The sequence below is a fragment of the Heteronotia binoei genome, chromosome 21 (genome assembly GCF_032191835.1).
Source record: "Heteronotia binoei isolate CCM8104 ecotype False Entrance Well chromosome 21, APGP_CSIRO_Hbin_v1, whole genome shotgun sequence".
In the NCBI taxonomy this organism is placed as follows: domain Eukaryota; kingdom Metazoa; phylum Chordata; class Lepidosauria; order Squamata; family Gekkonidae; genus Heteronotia; species Heteronotia binoei.
Window position 1 is genome coordinate 40,358,985 of NC_083243.1, and position 16,108 is coordinate 40,375,092.

General features: G+C 41.0%; 2 protein-coding genes across 4 annotated transcripts in view; one reads left to right on the forward strand and one right to left on the reverse strand.

The window, feature by feature from the left end:
• Nucleotides 1-10,585, reverse strand: part of TDP1 (tyrosyl-DNA phosphodiesterase 1) — an 84,685-nt gene extending 74,100 nt beyond the window's left edge. For both annotated transcript variants that reach the window (XM_060261565.1, XM_060261564.1), the window contains exons 1-6: nucleotides 9,199-10,585; nucleotides 8,235-8,278; nucleotides 6,188-6,243; nucleotides 4,844-4,940; nucleotides 2,530-2,564; nucleotides 29-121 (exon numbers count right to left, since the gene is read on the reverse strand). In XM_060261565.1, coding sequence (XP_060117548.1) covers nucleotides 29-121; nucleotides 2,530-2,564; nucleotides 4,844-4,940; nucleotides 6,188-6,243; nucleotides 8,235-8,278; nucleotides 9,199-9,721 — 848 coding nt within the window. In that variant the 5' untranslated portion in view covers nucleotides 9,722-10,585. The remainder of the gene's footprint in view (nucleotides 1-28; nucleotides 122-2,529; nucleotides 2,565-4,843; nucleotides 4,941-6,187; nucleotides 6,244-8,234; nucleotides 8,279-9,198) is intronic.
• Nucleotides 10,044-16,108, forward strand: part of EFCAB11 (EF-hand calcium binding domain 11) — a 64,952-nt gene continuing 58,887 nt past the window's right edge. The window contains exons 1-2 of one of the 2 annotated variants that reach the window (XM_060261579.1): nucleotides 10,044-10,631; nucleotides 15,936-16,031. In XM_060261579.1, coding sequence (XP_060117562.1) covers nucleotides 10,497-10,631; nucleotides 15,936-16,031 — 231 coding nt within the window. In that variant the 5' untranslated portion in view covers nucleotides 10,044-10,496. The remainder of the gene's footprint in view (nucleotides 10,632-15,935; nucleotides 16,032-16,108) is intronic. The other variant, XM_060261580.1, reaches the window with a different exon arrangement.

Consider the following 16,108-nt stretch of genomic DNA (forward strand, 5'->3'; position numbering starts at 1 on the left):
AAGAATCTTAAAATCTCTGTGCTCTCACCCTTGTGTTTTCTGATACCAGTCATCTTCAATAAGATTGGAGGTATGTATCACAACACGGAAGCCTTCCTCATAACACAACAACATCATTTTCCTACACAAAGCAAAGAAATAAAATGATCACAAGAAGAAAGGATTTTAAAAAGTCAGAGGGCTCAACATGCCAGATTCCTCTTTAACGTATTTCGGATATATACAAGATATAACTTTAAAGCCATTCAAATAACTCTCATGATTTATCTAATTCTTTCCATCTGGTGGTAACAATTCTCTAGTAAAACAATTTTTTATTAGTAACATATGGTAATAAATCTATATCTTACATCTTTAAAAATTTCTTTTATCTACCCCATATATTACTTTCCATTTGACTGCATCTGGTGGTAACATTTACCTAATATACAGAGACTGCTGCTGAAACAAAGACAATGCAGTCAGCATTGCTCTGAAACACAGACATGACCAAACATTTCAGTCTGCAATTTGCTTTAGAAACAACAAAACCATTCTTAAGATACCAGCAAACACTGTCTCCTGCAGAACAAAGATCTACAAATAGTAGGCGAAGACAAGCTCATGAGAATTTAAAGCCTTTGAATGCATCATTCAGTGGGCAGAAGGCTTGGAACAGTGGACATATGCAAGACAGAGAGCATTTGCTGGCATTTAAGGGTGCAAACTGGTATAAAAACAGAAGCCTCTACTGCCTTCTACAGAGCAAGCCTGCTTCTCTAATATCTGAAAAAAAAATGTTTTTACCATATGTGGCCAAAGCAAATTATTTTTTTAAAAGAAATTACGTTTACTTTCTAGCGATTCTATTAATATAGTTATTTTTTAACAAGAAAGTTATTAAGTCCAACAGAATCTACTAACATCATATAGCTTCCATTTTGCATAGATTTCATATGTCCTTAAATTACAGTAGAACACAAAACTGAAAACATGGCATGTTATTCTGGCTCCCCCCCATACACAAAAAAACAGCTGGTTGCCTAAGAAACTGTTACTTGAGAATGAAAATGCAATGGGAAAATACACCTAGTTCACATTGCTGACTCACTCCATGACTTCACATAACACCACTTAGACTGCAAACCCACAAAGCTCAAAAATTAAAGCTTATTCAGAAACTGAACATTTCTTGATGCGCACTGTAGCATTCAGAATAATCTAGAACATTAGTGAAATATCACTTCTGAGAAGAAAAGAACATGAACTGCTCAATGACAAAGAACTGAGGCATTAGAAAACAGGAAGCCAGGCCAATGTCGCTGTATTTATAATCGCATAAAAAGCAGAATTTATTACAACCAAGAAGAAAAAATCACAAGTACTATTCCAACTCCAAGGGGTATTCAGTTGTGTTTTCAAATAGCTCAACCAGCAGATGAGAAACTAAGGGAATAGTCCAAGTAGCTTGGGATATGGAACAGTGATGGTCTGCTGTTCAGTTAGTAAAAGAGATATTCAGCTGTATTTGCCTTCAGCAGCAAAATAAGACAGAAGTCCATATGCATCTTAAATGCTAACAAAAATTACTCTTTTGATTGGGTATCATTTAAAACTAGCATCTGTTTTTATCCCTCCTTCCTTCTGTACTCTGCATCTGATGAAGTGAAAGCTTATACGGAAGTGCATTCTTTTAGTCCTTAAGAAACTGCTAGATTCCTGCTTTATTTCGCAAGAACATAAAAAGCTTGCACTAGTTTAGGTCTAGGACATGCCTAATTAGCTCTAGGGATGCTCAAACACCCAATGGCCTGGGCACATGTCCTATTCACTAGTTGCAGACACCTGATCTTTCAATATTCAGTTTAATACTTCATCAAACTGTCCATGGATGTTTGGCAGGTTTTTTCCCACTGCTTTCCTTACTACCCACCCAGTACAACACAAGTGGCTTTTCACGCTTGCTCATTCTCATACTGCCGGCACCCCTTGTGCTGCTGTGCACAGGAAACATGAACAAAGTCTGCAAAACCAACCAATGCTCTGCTCCCCAGGAGAACACAGGACAAGAAGTCTCACAGTTCAACTTGCACTTGACCTTAATGCGGGGTTTAAATAGCCATTTGTCTTGCTCCCTCTGTCACAAGAAAAAGTGTCCTGATATTGGTCAGGCAGGGAAGTTTTTGTGCAAGAACTAGAGATTTGTGCTCAAGCAGACAGGTAATAAAACTGAAAGCATTTTTTGTTTGTTTGTTTAAACTACAACACCATAGCTGTATCTTCAACAGCAGCAGCTGATATGCAGAAACCAAGCAGGTGTCCCATTTCCATTTCCATGCCAGGAAAAACTTCTACATGCTCTGAGTTAGAATGTAGCTTTATTAGGCTATAAGTGCAAAAAGAGACTGAACAAGACTTATTATTGTTAAGTTTTTCATTATCAAATAGATATCATCAGTCATAAACAGTTTATATAGATTCTGTCACTGATAAACAGTGTGTCCATGAAAGAAGCCAGCAGATATAAAAGAATACCCATTAAGCACTTACGTGTGGTGGGTTCCAAAGGCAATATCCAACTTAGCCTACAATAAAAACAGCATTCATTAAAAGATGTTTTCCAGGACTGCAAATCTCATGGTTACACTATATTAAAAGAAAACTATTTTTTTAGCTTACTGCTCCCTGGTGGCCTCTACACAAATTGCACAACAGTCTTTTCACCTAATAATTACGCGAATCCTCAAATTCTAAAAGTTACTCTCTATGTTACCCAGGGCAGGGACATCACCCAACTGACTGGGGCACTAAATGGTTAGAGGGCAGCATATGGGAAGAGGCAATGGGAATAGCCTCCAAGACCGCACTGCTGTGAAGCGTCTTTGTTGCAGCCCACCCTTGGAGCTGGCATGGATCGCACGGAAGGAAGGATACACTTTGCTGCTGCTGTTGGGTCCAAAGCAGCCAGCAGACCATCTCTGCAGTGGTTTGGATTTAGAAGGGGATCATACTGCTACCACCCAGGTCCAAGCTGGGATACCCTGGAACTAGTGGGACATTGCACATGATGAGGATGCCTGGAGCAGCAAAATGCTTGGAACCATTCCTGGGTTTTGTGCATAATTCACCACTAATGAGGTTATACATTGTGCTCCAGTCAACTCAGGTGAAGCTGAAGGTGTCTGCTATTTGTGGATGGGCTGTGTTACACCTCGCACTGAGCTCGATATGAAAAGTGAAGCAAAATTCAAAGGCATTCTTCAAACTTGGGCAAGCAGAAGGCTTCTATCCAACTGATTTATCGTAGTGCTGTTCAAAATCATCCATAAGTGCTGGAAAAACAACGCTAGCATCTCATGGTTCTTGGCTCTAACCTTGCTGATACTGAGAAAACCCTCTCAAAATTTAAGGACAAACAATGAAATACCTATACAAGAAAAACTAGTTTACTAAACTGATTCAAATAATTCAGGACTGAAAACAAATCAGACTGAGACACTGCAACAAATAATTCAGAAAGTCTGATGTGATATTTTGACTTGGGAAGTTCCCACTGAAAACCAGAGTAATTAATATGCTGTGTTTTTCTGACCATTGCATACCATAAGCACAATTCCCAAGTCTGCAAATACAAAACCAGCTACATTCCACAGTCGTTTACTTTTCAAACACTGGGCTGGTTTCTGTCTAAAATTTCCATGTGTGGATGTGCACAACTTCCCCCTTCCACTGCTACCCCAAATGCCCCTGAAATGCTGTTCCCAGGAGTAAAGGAACCCACAGAAGCTGCATGCTGGGGGAATTGTCAAAAACTGCCTCCCATCACACATACAGAGCATTTCTACAGGATCCAAGCTACTGAGAAGAATAAGCAAACAATACTCTTAAAGGAAGGGCACACAGATTTAGAAGTCAGTCGCATATTTTTACAGGGCAGAGCAGTGAAAATATACTGCTAAAATGGATAAAAAAGACTCAGTGTCTCTGAACATGCAGCTCCTGCACTATTCCTGTGTTTCCTACTGCTTCCAACAGATGTGGTTAAGGGTAGGAGGGACATAATGAGAGAGACAGAAGTCTTTAAATGTAGAGGCTATCCTGATGCTAGAACAGGGCTCAGTATTTCTTCAGAAACTGGCAATTCACTTTCAAAGCAATCATTCCATGGAACAAAAAGCTACTGTACAGAAAACAGGTGTGAAGTGGAAAGGTGCAGCAGGTGAAGGGAGGGAATCCTTCCCTGTTCCACATTATTGCTGCTTGCTTAAAGGAGAATTGTGTAAGCACTGCAATGTATGTAATAAGCCACTGCACACATCAGTTGATGTATGTTCCCATGTATGTACTTATGGAGACAGGGCTTACACTAAACAACGCAGCTAGTCTGCATCCACACATGAAAAACATGCATGTTAAGCCTACCATCTGATCTGTGCAGGCTACTTCCAAACGTGTTCTCAGTGAATACTGAAAAAATAATTTTTAAACATTCTAGATATTATACTGATACAATGTTAATGGTCTAAAAAATTAAATGAATGTGAACCCAGTGAACAGTGATAGCACCTGACTTTGCCCTTTGTCTTTGAATGGAAAACTTCTAAAAGCTCCAAGTCACAGCAAATATCAATAGCTGGGTTGGGTGGGGTGTTTTAGAAGAAAAAGATAATACATTTAAGGAATGACAGTCACGGTATCAAGATTATATATTTAACATAGTAAACAGAAAAAGTTCTTCATACAATAAATAGACAAAGTGAAATACTAGTTAAGTAGCCCAAGCAGAACACCAGGTTCTGTATTTGTGGATGGCAGCACAGAATACCTTACTTTTGTTAATAAAGAGATGACAGAAGTATCTTACCTGGCACAAGCGAACATTTTTATAGAGCACTGCTTGTTCATGCAGATCAGCTTTGGACTCTCGTTTCTCTCCATGGACAATTAATAAAGGTCTGTCCCTTTAAATAAAAGAAAAATTCATTACAGGATTCATGGTATTCAAAGCTTTTTCATATGTTCTAAGCATACACATTTAAATACACACAGGGAGGGAAACTGCAGCAGCCAACTTCATCACAGTTCTACAGGTGCTAACTGGAATGTTGTGTGTTGAGTCAACAAACGCTAAAACTTACTTGTGTAGGACTCCCTACATTTATAAAGAATTTAAATAATAAGGGAGTAAGGATGCATTCTTGCTTCACACATCTTCTGACTGGAAACATGTGGGACAGATTACCTTGTGGATTACTGACAAATGAAATGCTGACATAAGTAGCTAAAAAGGCACATGTAATTTTGGGCTATCAAAAGAAGCATAGGATCCAGATCAGGGATGGCTAAACTGTGGCTCAGAAGTTACATGTGGCTCCTTCACACATATTATGTGGCTCCCAGAGGTCAAGGAGGAACTTAATGCAAGCTTACTCTCAAGAAACATCAAGAAAAAGAACAAGGATCACAACAGAAACTAAAAATATAAAATGCTCTGAGTCTAGGAAAATAAGAAATGGCTGAGCATTGCAAGCTTCCCCCACCCCTGGGCGCCCGGATCTAGTCAGCTTGGCAATGGCTCTCCAGTCTCACTTTGGCTGTAGGTTTCCAGGTTAGAGTACTCACTAGGCACCTGTTCTCAGGTCCATTCAGCAGAGACAAGCTGGCTCAAAGCATCCACCCTTTATTTGCAATGACACAACTCCAAGCAGCAGCTTCAGCTGGCCATAGGAATGCTGGAAAATGAGCTGCACTCCATTGAAACATACTGCAGCACAGACAAAGTTACAAGGAAAACATGAAATGGATCAGCTATCTGGGCCCAGGTCTTAATGAAAAACCCATTCCACATTTTCTTTGCAGCTTTGCAAGTCCAGAAAGTTTCCTGCTGCAGTCGGCAAAAACAAGACAGAAGGAGCTGGGAACTTCGGCAGCCTTGTAGCTTCATAGGGTGAGAACAGGAGGGAGAAGAGATGGAGAAAAGAACCACGGGCCTGATTAAAGCCCCGGGCAGGCCAGTTCTGGCTCACAGGCCAGACATTTGACACCCCTGCACAGCAAGTATTCCAGTATCTTTTCATGTATGCTGGCAAGCTAGAAAATATAAACGAGTAATAGGAAGGTGGAGTCTAGATAGTTTTTATATTCAGTAAAAAGGAACAGCAAGAATAGAACAGCACTGTAAGAGCAAACTTATCTCACAGCAAATTACCTGAATTCTTTTGGGTACTGCTTGATAAGCCACTCCACATCTATACAATAGTTAAACTTGGCCATGTAGAGAAAAATAAACATTGGTTAGAAATGGAATAGTGTCTATAAAGTGGTATTTTCATAATAACAACTATATATGTGACCTCTAAGTAGTAACTCCCATCTAGCAAGAACCAACCCTGCTTAATTTCTGAGATCTGACAATGATATCCAGAAAGAGACCCCTGGCTTAATACCCAGACAATGCACCCCTGAAATGTGAAATGCAATGTAACCCTAGAATATTAATATGACACAGCAATGCTCATGTGAATTGGAATGGTCTTTTTTGCACATAAGGGAGACAAATCCAGTTCTTTCTAGGCCCCAAGCAGGTTGGCATGATGCTAAGTCTGGTTCACAGACGGGGCAAACTTGGTGGCTGTGCTGAAAGATTAAAGAGCATCCATCTTTCTGCTCCTGGAAAGGAACAATTCCAGGCCCAGAGAGGGACACATAGTGGGCAGGGAATCTGACTTCTAAAAGAATTTCTATTTTTCTTTAATTACTGCTAAGGCTATCAAAGTCAACCAATCTCCTGAACGCTTGATGGATGCCTATCCATGTTGAAATTTAGGGTGAAATCTATCACTTTTGGTGAGCTTCAAAGGAGCCAGCCTTTGGCAAAAACAGGGCCATAAAAACTCATTTGGCCAGTGTAATTGAAATTTCTCTATTGGGCTATGGGTCTATGAGACAATGATCTCTGACTGGATATTCAACATATGACACCCCGATTTTCCATTGGTGTGACACTCTGCTTGGGTAATTGAATCGCTTGATGTGATGTAATTTATCCTAGAAAATAGCAACCCTACCTGTCAGGATTAGATTTTCCCAGCCTCCCCTCCATCCAGGAATTTTCCCATTCTCCCTGGCATCCTCCCCTCCCTCCATCCCTTCCTGCCTTCATCCCCCCCCCCTTCTTCTCAAAAGAAATCTCCCTCCACAAGCCTCGTGTTTCCTCTGACTGAGCCTACTCTGCAAGATCTAGGTATTGTATTACCTCTCCCCCATCCACACTTATTCAGCTAACCACTGTATTCCTCTTGTATGCTTGAAATTGTTTGATTGGGATGTAACTATTTGAAAACCAATACCTATAACAAAATCCATTATTTAACCAAAGGATTTTCAGTGGTCTATCTCCGTAAACATTGACAGATATCCTTGCTCACCTCACCTCTCGTAGACTTACTATTTTGAGCTAAGATATATTAATATTCCCCAATAAAAGGCTAGTTGAGGTGTAACAAGATCAAGCTATTTCCTAACTTCTTGCCACATACATAAAATATGTACACAAAACAAAACATTATGCTCAAACAAAACAGTTTAAAAATCAACACAGCGCCTAAATAACATATTCATGACTGTTAAATATTAGTTGAAACTTATGTATCACACCCTTCTCTGCTTAACTTAATCAACTTGCTCAATCTGTCATAAGGCACTGTTTATACCACTATGCTACCACTACCAGCTGATTCTGGTTATTCTGAGAAGACATGCCATCCCTGACATTGTTGCAGCATGCACTGAAGTTAAAAATTGTCAAACTGCCTTTAGGTACTATTTTAGTAATTTATTCTAGATGAAATGATTTGATGTTTTAATGAATTATTATTTATAGTTTTATTATATATTGTGGGTCATCCTAAGGCCACTTGCAGGATAGGGCAGGATATAAACTGAATAAAAATAAATAAACATGTCTTCACAACCCCCAATTAGATTTCAATAGCAGAGTGTAGAAACATTAGTTACATACATTGCATATTTTGGGGGAATTTGGGGCTTTATTAATAAACAAACCTGACACAAAAACTCCTTGCTAACAAAATACAGATGCATATAACAGAGAAAATAAATGGCTACTCATTTCCAGAAGATAATACAACAAGCTATCCTCAGAAAACTCTTCCAACTACTTACTGAAAATATAGGCAATCTGAGTGAGTGATATAGCACTGTTTTTAAAAAGGAATATGAATGCACAACCTTACCTGAGCAGATGACACAAGAGTCCCAAAAAGGGGAGACAAAATATCTGTAATAAGTCAGAGACATTATTAGCAACAAGTTATTAGCAACAGCTTGCTGGGGGGGGGGGGGGAAGTGTAGATGACTGGGGAAGGCAATGGTAAACCACCCGGTAAAAAGTCTGCCGTGAAAACATTGTGAAAGCAACGTCACCCCAGAGTTGGAAACGACTGGTGCTTGCACAGGGGACTTCTCCTTTCCTATTATTGAAATAGACAGCAAGAAATAATTTGCTTTTCAGCTACATTTTTTCATACATTTAACTGTCAGAAGTATACAATAAACAATGGCAAATAAATCAAATTAAGTACATTGCATGTTTTCCAATAATAACATTTTTTTTGTAATCCCCTACAACACGTACTATCATATTGACTCACTTCTCTGTGCAAATCTGGCATACCTTTTAGTATCGCTTTCTTAACACATTCCTATCCTAATATTTAAAATGATATATTCTGTCTCTTTAGAGATTAAAACCATTTTTCAATAGCACAACAAGTGCCAACATAGTTTCTCCTAAGCTAAATGATATTAAGATGATTACATCACTGGAACACACCTCCTTTGCAAAAGAACAGATCATGCATTGCCTCCTAAGGGAAAGCAAGGAGCTGGCCCTACAGGTAACATTTTTGTCCTTCCAGGAGGGGCTCAGAGTGGCACAGATAGTTCTCCTTTCCCATTTTATCCTCTCAAAAATAGAGCATGGCAGATTTGGCTGAAAAAATGTGACACCCTCAAGGGTAGCTAGCGAGTTTCACAGAAGTGTGGAGATCTGAACCTCACTTTCCCAGCTCTTAGTTGTACCTCCTGACCACTGCAATACATTAGCTTCAAAGATCCATTCCAAACAACTGGAGTGATAATAAACTGCTTGAACAAAATATTTAAGGCAGAGGCTGAAAGCTCTTGTTGTCGGTTTACCTTTTATGTGAAGGGCTCCAGAGTTATACTTGGACTTAATTCCTTTTACTTTGGTGAGAAAGAATCTGAAAGGATTCCCTCCATCCAACAGATCCCAAGTATCCTGCACTTTGCCTGACAGCTCCATAGATTTACGATCCAGTTGAAGTTCATCATTTGCCATCTCCTTAGGAGCGCAGTCCACTTCCTGCCTGACGCTGAAGGCTCCGACATCTCCTCTTTTCACCTCGCTTTTGCAATCATCCTCTTCATCGCTACTTGAAACGCACCAACCTAAACTTTCTTGAGAGAGTTTCTTTGGGTCTGGCGGCATCTCTGACGGGGAATTTCCATCATGAAATGGCAGAGGGGAAGATTTTCTCTTGTGGGCAGCCTTCCTGGCTTCCGAACAAGGGTAACGCGGGTCGCTAGATTTGTCCCGCTGCAGCAAAGAAGTGGAGGGCTTCTCACAAGCAGCTTGCTCCTTTTCGCTCTCATCGCTACTAGACACGGTCCATTTTCCATGCTCGCTTTCCTGAGACATGATACGGCTAAGCAAGGTGAAGGGCGTGGGGAAACCGAAGCGACACCTGCTGAAGAGCTACTTCTCCATTTGGGCACGAAGAACCCACTGACTATCACACGCCTCACTTTTCGAGCTTCCCTCCCACCCCTCCAGAAGCATTCAGGGAGAACTACATTGCGCTAAATTAAAGACACGAAATGACACGAAAGCCGACGCACTGCACCCACTTGGCTTTTCTAAGCCTGCACAATAGGCTGGACCACCAAGCTAGCAATGCCCTAGTGGGACAAGAAGAAGAAAAGTCAGTGGAAGCGCCTACATTCAAAAGCCTTTCAAAAGGGGGAATTAATTTACTGCAGGTAAATGGAATGTCTTTTCCTCCCTAGTCGAGACAACCGAACCCCCAAGCGATTTTTTCATTTATTAAAAACCAGCACAAAAAATACCCAATTCCCCATTCCCAAGCACTTCTTCACTGAACAAAGGGCAGCCAAAAAAACCGTAAAAAGCAGTCCGCCACAAAAACTGACCCCGAAACAAACCAAGGAAGAAAACCCCCTCAAAAACCCATTTTCGCGCTTTCTCCTCTTCGGGGCAGCAGAAATACGACAGAATGGAAAGGGGCCGTTCCATGAAGTCCACCTTCCGGTTCCGGGGAAACCCTGATTGATGCTTTATGCCGTCAATGATGCCCGCTGGAATGCGGTGCTAAAAACATTTTCCCGCTCGCTGGGGCTTCCTCGAGCTCCTCGACCAATGAATGGTGGCGTTGTGGTTGCTAGGGGGAAGTTGAATGTGGGTCACTTGGTTGCTATGGGAAGTTTCGCGATGCTTTCCTTGGGTGGGCATGATGTGCGCGGCGGCTGGGCAAGGCGAGGGAGGTCTGGGGCGCCTTCGGGAAGAGCGTCGCCGGAAGCGATGGGTGAAGGTAGGTGGGAGGGCCGGTTGTGGAGTCTTCGGCCTGGAGGCAGGTGGATGTGCTCCGCTGGATGTCAGCCAAGTTGCAGTCCGATTGCCTTGCAAGGGGAGGGAATTCTACTTTCGGAGGGGCGGGTGTCAGGCTGTGTTAGTGACACCAAAACATGGAGAGGAGGAGCCTTTCGGCACCATAAAGACTTGTCCTCATTGTAGTCCGGCATACATTTTCGCGAACTAAAGCCCCCTTCTCCTGAAGCTGTTAGGAGTAGATCTGCACCGCACTGAATAGACCCGGCGATTAGGATTCTGAGAGCAACGTAAACGGATACTGAAGTGCAGGAAATAGGCTGAAATGTAGTTATGTAATTTCAGTCATTAACAAACTCACAGCCCATTAACTAGTTTTGCTAAGGTACTTAACACGTGTATTGTTTGAGGGGACCTACTAAAACTGGGAACAGCGCCTGCCCATAGACTATACACACCTGCCCATAGGGAATAATGGGAAAACATTTCACCATAGGAAAAAAGGGAAATTAAGCTTGGCCTAAGGACACCCCTTGCCTATAGACTATACACAGCTGCCCATAGGGAATAATGGAGACCATATTTCACCATAGGGAAAAAGGGAAATTGAGCTTGACCTAAGGAAACCCCTTGCCCACAGAAAATACACACCTGCCCATAGGGAATAATGGGGAAAACATTTCACTATAGAAAAAAAGGGGAATTAAGCTTGGCCTAAGGACACCCCTTGCCCATAGACTATACACACCTGCCCATAGGGAATAATGGAGACCACACTAGCCCTTTGGGAAAAGGGAAATTAAGCACCTAAGCACAGCAGCTGCTCATAGACTATACACACCTGCCCATAGGGAATAACTGCGACCACATTTCACCATAGGGAAAAAGGGAAATTAAGCTTGGCCTAAGGACAGTGCCTGCCCATAGACTATACACGCCTGCCCATAGAGAAAGCACACCTGCCCATAGGGAATAATGGGGAACACACTAGCCCTTTGGGAAAACAGAAATTAAACTTGGCCTAAGGACACCCCTTTCCCATAGACTATACACGCCTGCCCATAGAGAAAGCACACCTGCCCATAGGGAACAGGCCTGTAGCCACGGTGGGCACCAGAGGGGCCTCGGCTCATCTACCCAAACCCCACTTCCACCTGTGTGGCCCCTCCTTTCTCCACTGCTCTCCCTGCGTCCTTGTTTTTGCTGCCGTTGCAGCTCTCCCCGGACTAAATAATGGGGACTAAAGAAAGCACACCTGCTCATAGGGAATAATGGGGACTACATTTCACCATAGGGAAAAAGGGAAATTGAGCTTCGCCTAAGGACACCCCTTGCCCATAGACTATATACGCCTGCTCATAGACAAAGCACACCTGCCCATAGGGAATAATGGGGACTAAATTTCACCATTGGGAAAAAGGGAAATTAAGCTTGGCCTAAGCACAGCGCCTGCCCATAGACTATACACGCCTGCCCTGTGTAAGGGCAAAATTGTTTATATTGCTCTGTTAGCTTTTAAAATTAACAATTCAGCTTTTCAAGGACAGCATTGTTTACTGTGAATAGTGGCTCAGTGGTAGAGCATCTGCTTGGGAAGCAGAAGGTCCCAGGTTCAATCTCCAGCATCTCCAAAAAAGGGTCCAGGCAAATAGGTGTGAAAAACCTCAGCTTGAGACCCTGGAGAGCTGCTGCCAGTCTGAGAAGACAATACTGACTTTGATGGACCAAGTGTCTGATTCAGTATAAGGCAGCTTCATATGTTCATATATATGTTCATATGTAGTGGGTCTCAGGTAGGAGTTTTGAATGTTACCTACTGCCTGTTAACTGGAAGATTGCCAGAGATTGAACACATGCTTTGTCGCTGAGCTCTGGCCCCACCCAGATTGATCAAGCTTCCATTTGCTGTATACCTTATTTATAAAAATCTGATTAAATAATAAGTAGACTTCATCCACAGCAATCTGTAACGGGTGGTCAAACTTGTTTAATATGAGAGTCATATAGAAAAAACGTCAGATGTTGAAGAGCTGCAAGACATGGATGGCATATGTCGAGAGCCATAAAACATGAACATCAGATGTTTGAGGGAAGGAAGGCAGGCAAATAAATGGAGAGAGGGAGAGGTGGAAAGAAAGCAACTTTAAATGTATTCTCCAAGTCACTGGCTGGCTTGGCTTGGAGAAGTTATTTAAAGAGAGAAATGCCTTCTCCAAGTCAGCTGACAGGGCAATGGGGGCTTCAAGAGCCACACAGTATTTGTGAAAGAGCCACATGTGACTCCTGAGCCACAGTTTGGCCACCCCATTCTATAATGAAAATGTCCAGTAGTCTTCCACCTTAAGTGTTAGAGAAAGCTATAATGAAGTCATACTAACAAGCCCCCAAATTGTGCAGGAGCAAAGGAGTTTTTGTAAAGCATTACAAGGAGCTCATGTACCTAGTTAACCAGACGTGGCTGAGTTCACACAAAGTGCAATACCCTGGGAATGCCTTTGGCATACCATAGCTTCCTCATACTGAATGTAACTGTTGAAACAGCTAGTTCAGTGTATGTATTCTGACTGGCAACAACTTTGTAGAGTTCCCTACCTATCTTGGTACAATATATAGTATGCTTTTGATGATACATAAATGTTAGATTTTAATAATAGCTAATAATATAAATATTGCTGTCAACATTTAACTGTTCCAAAACTTGGAAAGCTGGCTAAAGGTTAGCTGTGCATTCCAAGTTGGTCTCTGCTTCCAGAATACATGTTTTCCAATGCTGACCTTAACCATTAATGGTCAGCACGCAAGACTGACACCATATCATGTTAATGTTTTCTTTTTTCTTAACAAATTCATTTTCCTTAACAAAATCAGTAATAATTATTTAATTATTGACATACGTTTGTGACAGAGAGTTGTTAAATGAAATTGGCATCCTCGGTGGATGGACAGCAGGTATCATGCAGGCTTTCTGACCTCCTAATAGCCCTCTGCTCTCTTTGAAAAAGTTTGACAAAACAAAATCCAACAACGTAGTATGGAAATTTTTAATCTAGATGCACATTAATAATATTTAGGAATATAATTTGTTTCCCTTTAAAAGTACAAAGTGATGTTTTAAAATGTCTAAGTAAGAAAATATGGTAGTTTTTCTGGGCAGTTCTTCTTTCAGATAGATAGTTTGTTTTTATTTTGCAAATTCACTTTATATTGACACAATATTTTCAATGATTTGTTAGAACTAGAAATCTTTAGGGAATGTAAAAAAAGAATTCATGTAACTGATATGTGAGAATTACTTCCTGCTCACCTGCTGTGAAAAAGCTAATGTCTGCTTTATTTATAGATTATATTTAGTCATTAAAATTCCAGAAGCTGATCTTTATTGCTTGCACATTTATTCATAAAGCCTAGAGTACTCCTGGTGTGTTTTCAGGATCTGATAATTTGTTCATGCATTTCATTAACACGTTCTCCACAAAAAGGTTTCTACTGATGATCAAAAGGCAATCAGCCTTTCTTCTTTTCTGTTTGGGATAAGTTCATAAGCATGTTCCAGCATGATGTTGAAATCAATATAAAGCCAAGGAATAAGTGTGCTGCATGCATTGGCAGAAATGTAGCTATTTGGTTCTTTTTTAGGATTCTTTTAAAAATTAGAATGTTTTTGATGTATAAATTTTTCTGTAGTCTTTTCAGGATTTCTTTTAGGAGCCTTTTCGCTTTTCTTTGAGACTACTTCAGTGCCTGTTGAAAAAACAATCTTAGTTGTTGCTTAAGAAAGAGGCTCAGTATACTACAAAAGTAGCTCCTTAGTAACCTAAGTTGTTTGTTGGTTTACTAATTCAGTTATTTGTACCCTACCTTTTTCACCAAAAGGACCCAAAGCCCCTTACAACAAAAATACAATACAATATAAATAAAATGAGAACAGAACACCATATTATGTCTTGGGCCAGTCTTGGATTCAGGGGCTGCCTGATTGAGGTTGCAGAACTCAAGCCATGGGCTAAGAGCTGAAGAACCATGAGCTCTTTGGATTCTGCCTCTGACCACGCCCAAGCTTTTGTCCTGCAACAAGGAGAATGAAGGAAATGTTCAGCAAAAACATTACAACTAGCAATGATATTCCTTTGTTGTTGCTTCTTGGACTTCTAACTCTCTTCCACATACTAAGCTTAGTTCAGGGGTGGCCAAACTGTTGCTCTTTCAAACATATTGTGTGGCTCTTGAAGCCCCCACCATCCCATCGGTCTACTTGGAGAACACAATTTTCTCTCTAAATCACTTCTCCTTCCAAAGCCAACTGGTGGCTTGGAGAATGCTTTTAAAATTAAAGTTTTCTTTTCACTTCTCCTTCCCCCTGTTAACTTTCTTTCTTTCTTCCTTCCTTCCTTCCTTCCTTCCTTCCTTCCTTCCTTCCTTCCTTCCTTCCTTCCTTCCTTCCTTCCTTCCTTCCTTCCTTCCTTCCTTCCTTCCTTCCTTCCTTCCTTCCTGTCTTGTGGCTCTCAAACATTTGACATTCATGTCTTGTGGCTCTCAAACATCTGATGTTTATTCTATATGGCTCTTGCATTAAGCAAGTTTGGCCACCCCTGGCTTCACTGATGATGCCTCACTGTGTTTGGAATTGCATATTAGTAATCCAGAGTCTGGTTTACCCATAAAACTTCTGATGGGGCTCCCAACAGACTACAGACTCTTACTGCCTCCTGCCCCACATCTAGTCTGTAGACTATTGGGAAGTGGTAGAGAGCATATATTTTCCAAGTAGGGGATGCTCCCATCGGCACTGGGCAGGTACGTGGCTTGTGTGCAGAGTGGGCACAGGGTGCTGGGGTCAGCTGACTACACGGTGCAATAGCTGTTGTTGCTGCGTGGTATTAACAACATTGACTCACCTGCTGCCTCGTGACTTGGTCCTTTATTTGTAGCTTTACAATGGCTGCAGTTGTTGTTCCCTAGGGCATAACAAGAGAAACAGGCATCCTAGTAGATCTTGTCTATGAAAATAGACTATTTAAATACAGATTATTCATTTAGATCACCTCTTTAAACTACTAAAGACTTTTGATCCATATCTGAATGAATGAGCATAACATTCCCACCTTGGTATGCAAAGCATCGCTTATAGAAGCTCTAATAAAATAAATGACTTTTAAATATCTTAAGGATCACAGGTTTTGTTACATATCAGATACCAGACCAGAGGTCGCCTGTAAATTCTTCTAAATACACAGTACCATGTTAGACACTTTTTTTTTGTCCCTATTAACTTTTTAATACTCTTTAGGCATTTGAGGCTTGTGATGAAGGCAAGAAAGGGTACTTAAACAGAGAGGACTACAAAGTTGCTGTAGTGATGCTGTTTGGCTATAAGCCCTCAAAGGTACAGTTTATTTTCTTCCTTATATATCACACTGACTTTTTATTAATCATTTCATATAAGCCTTAATTTCTCTGCTA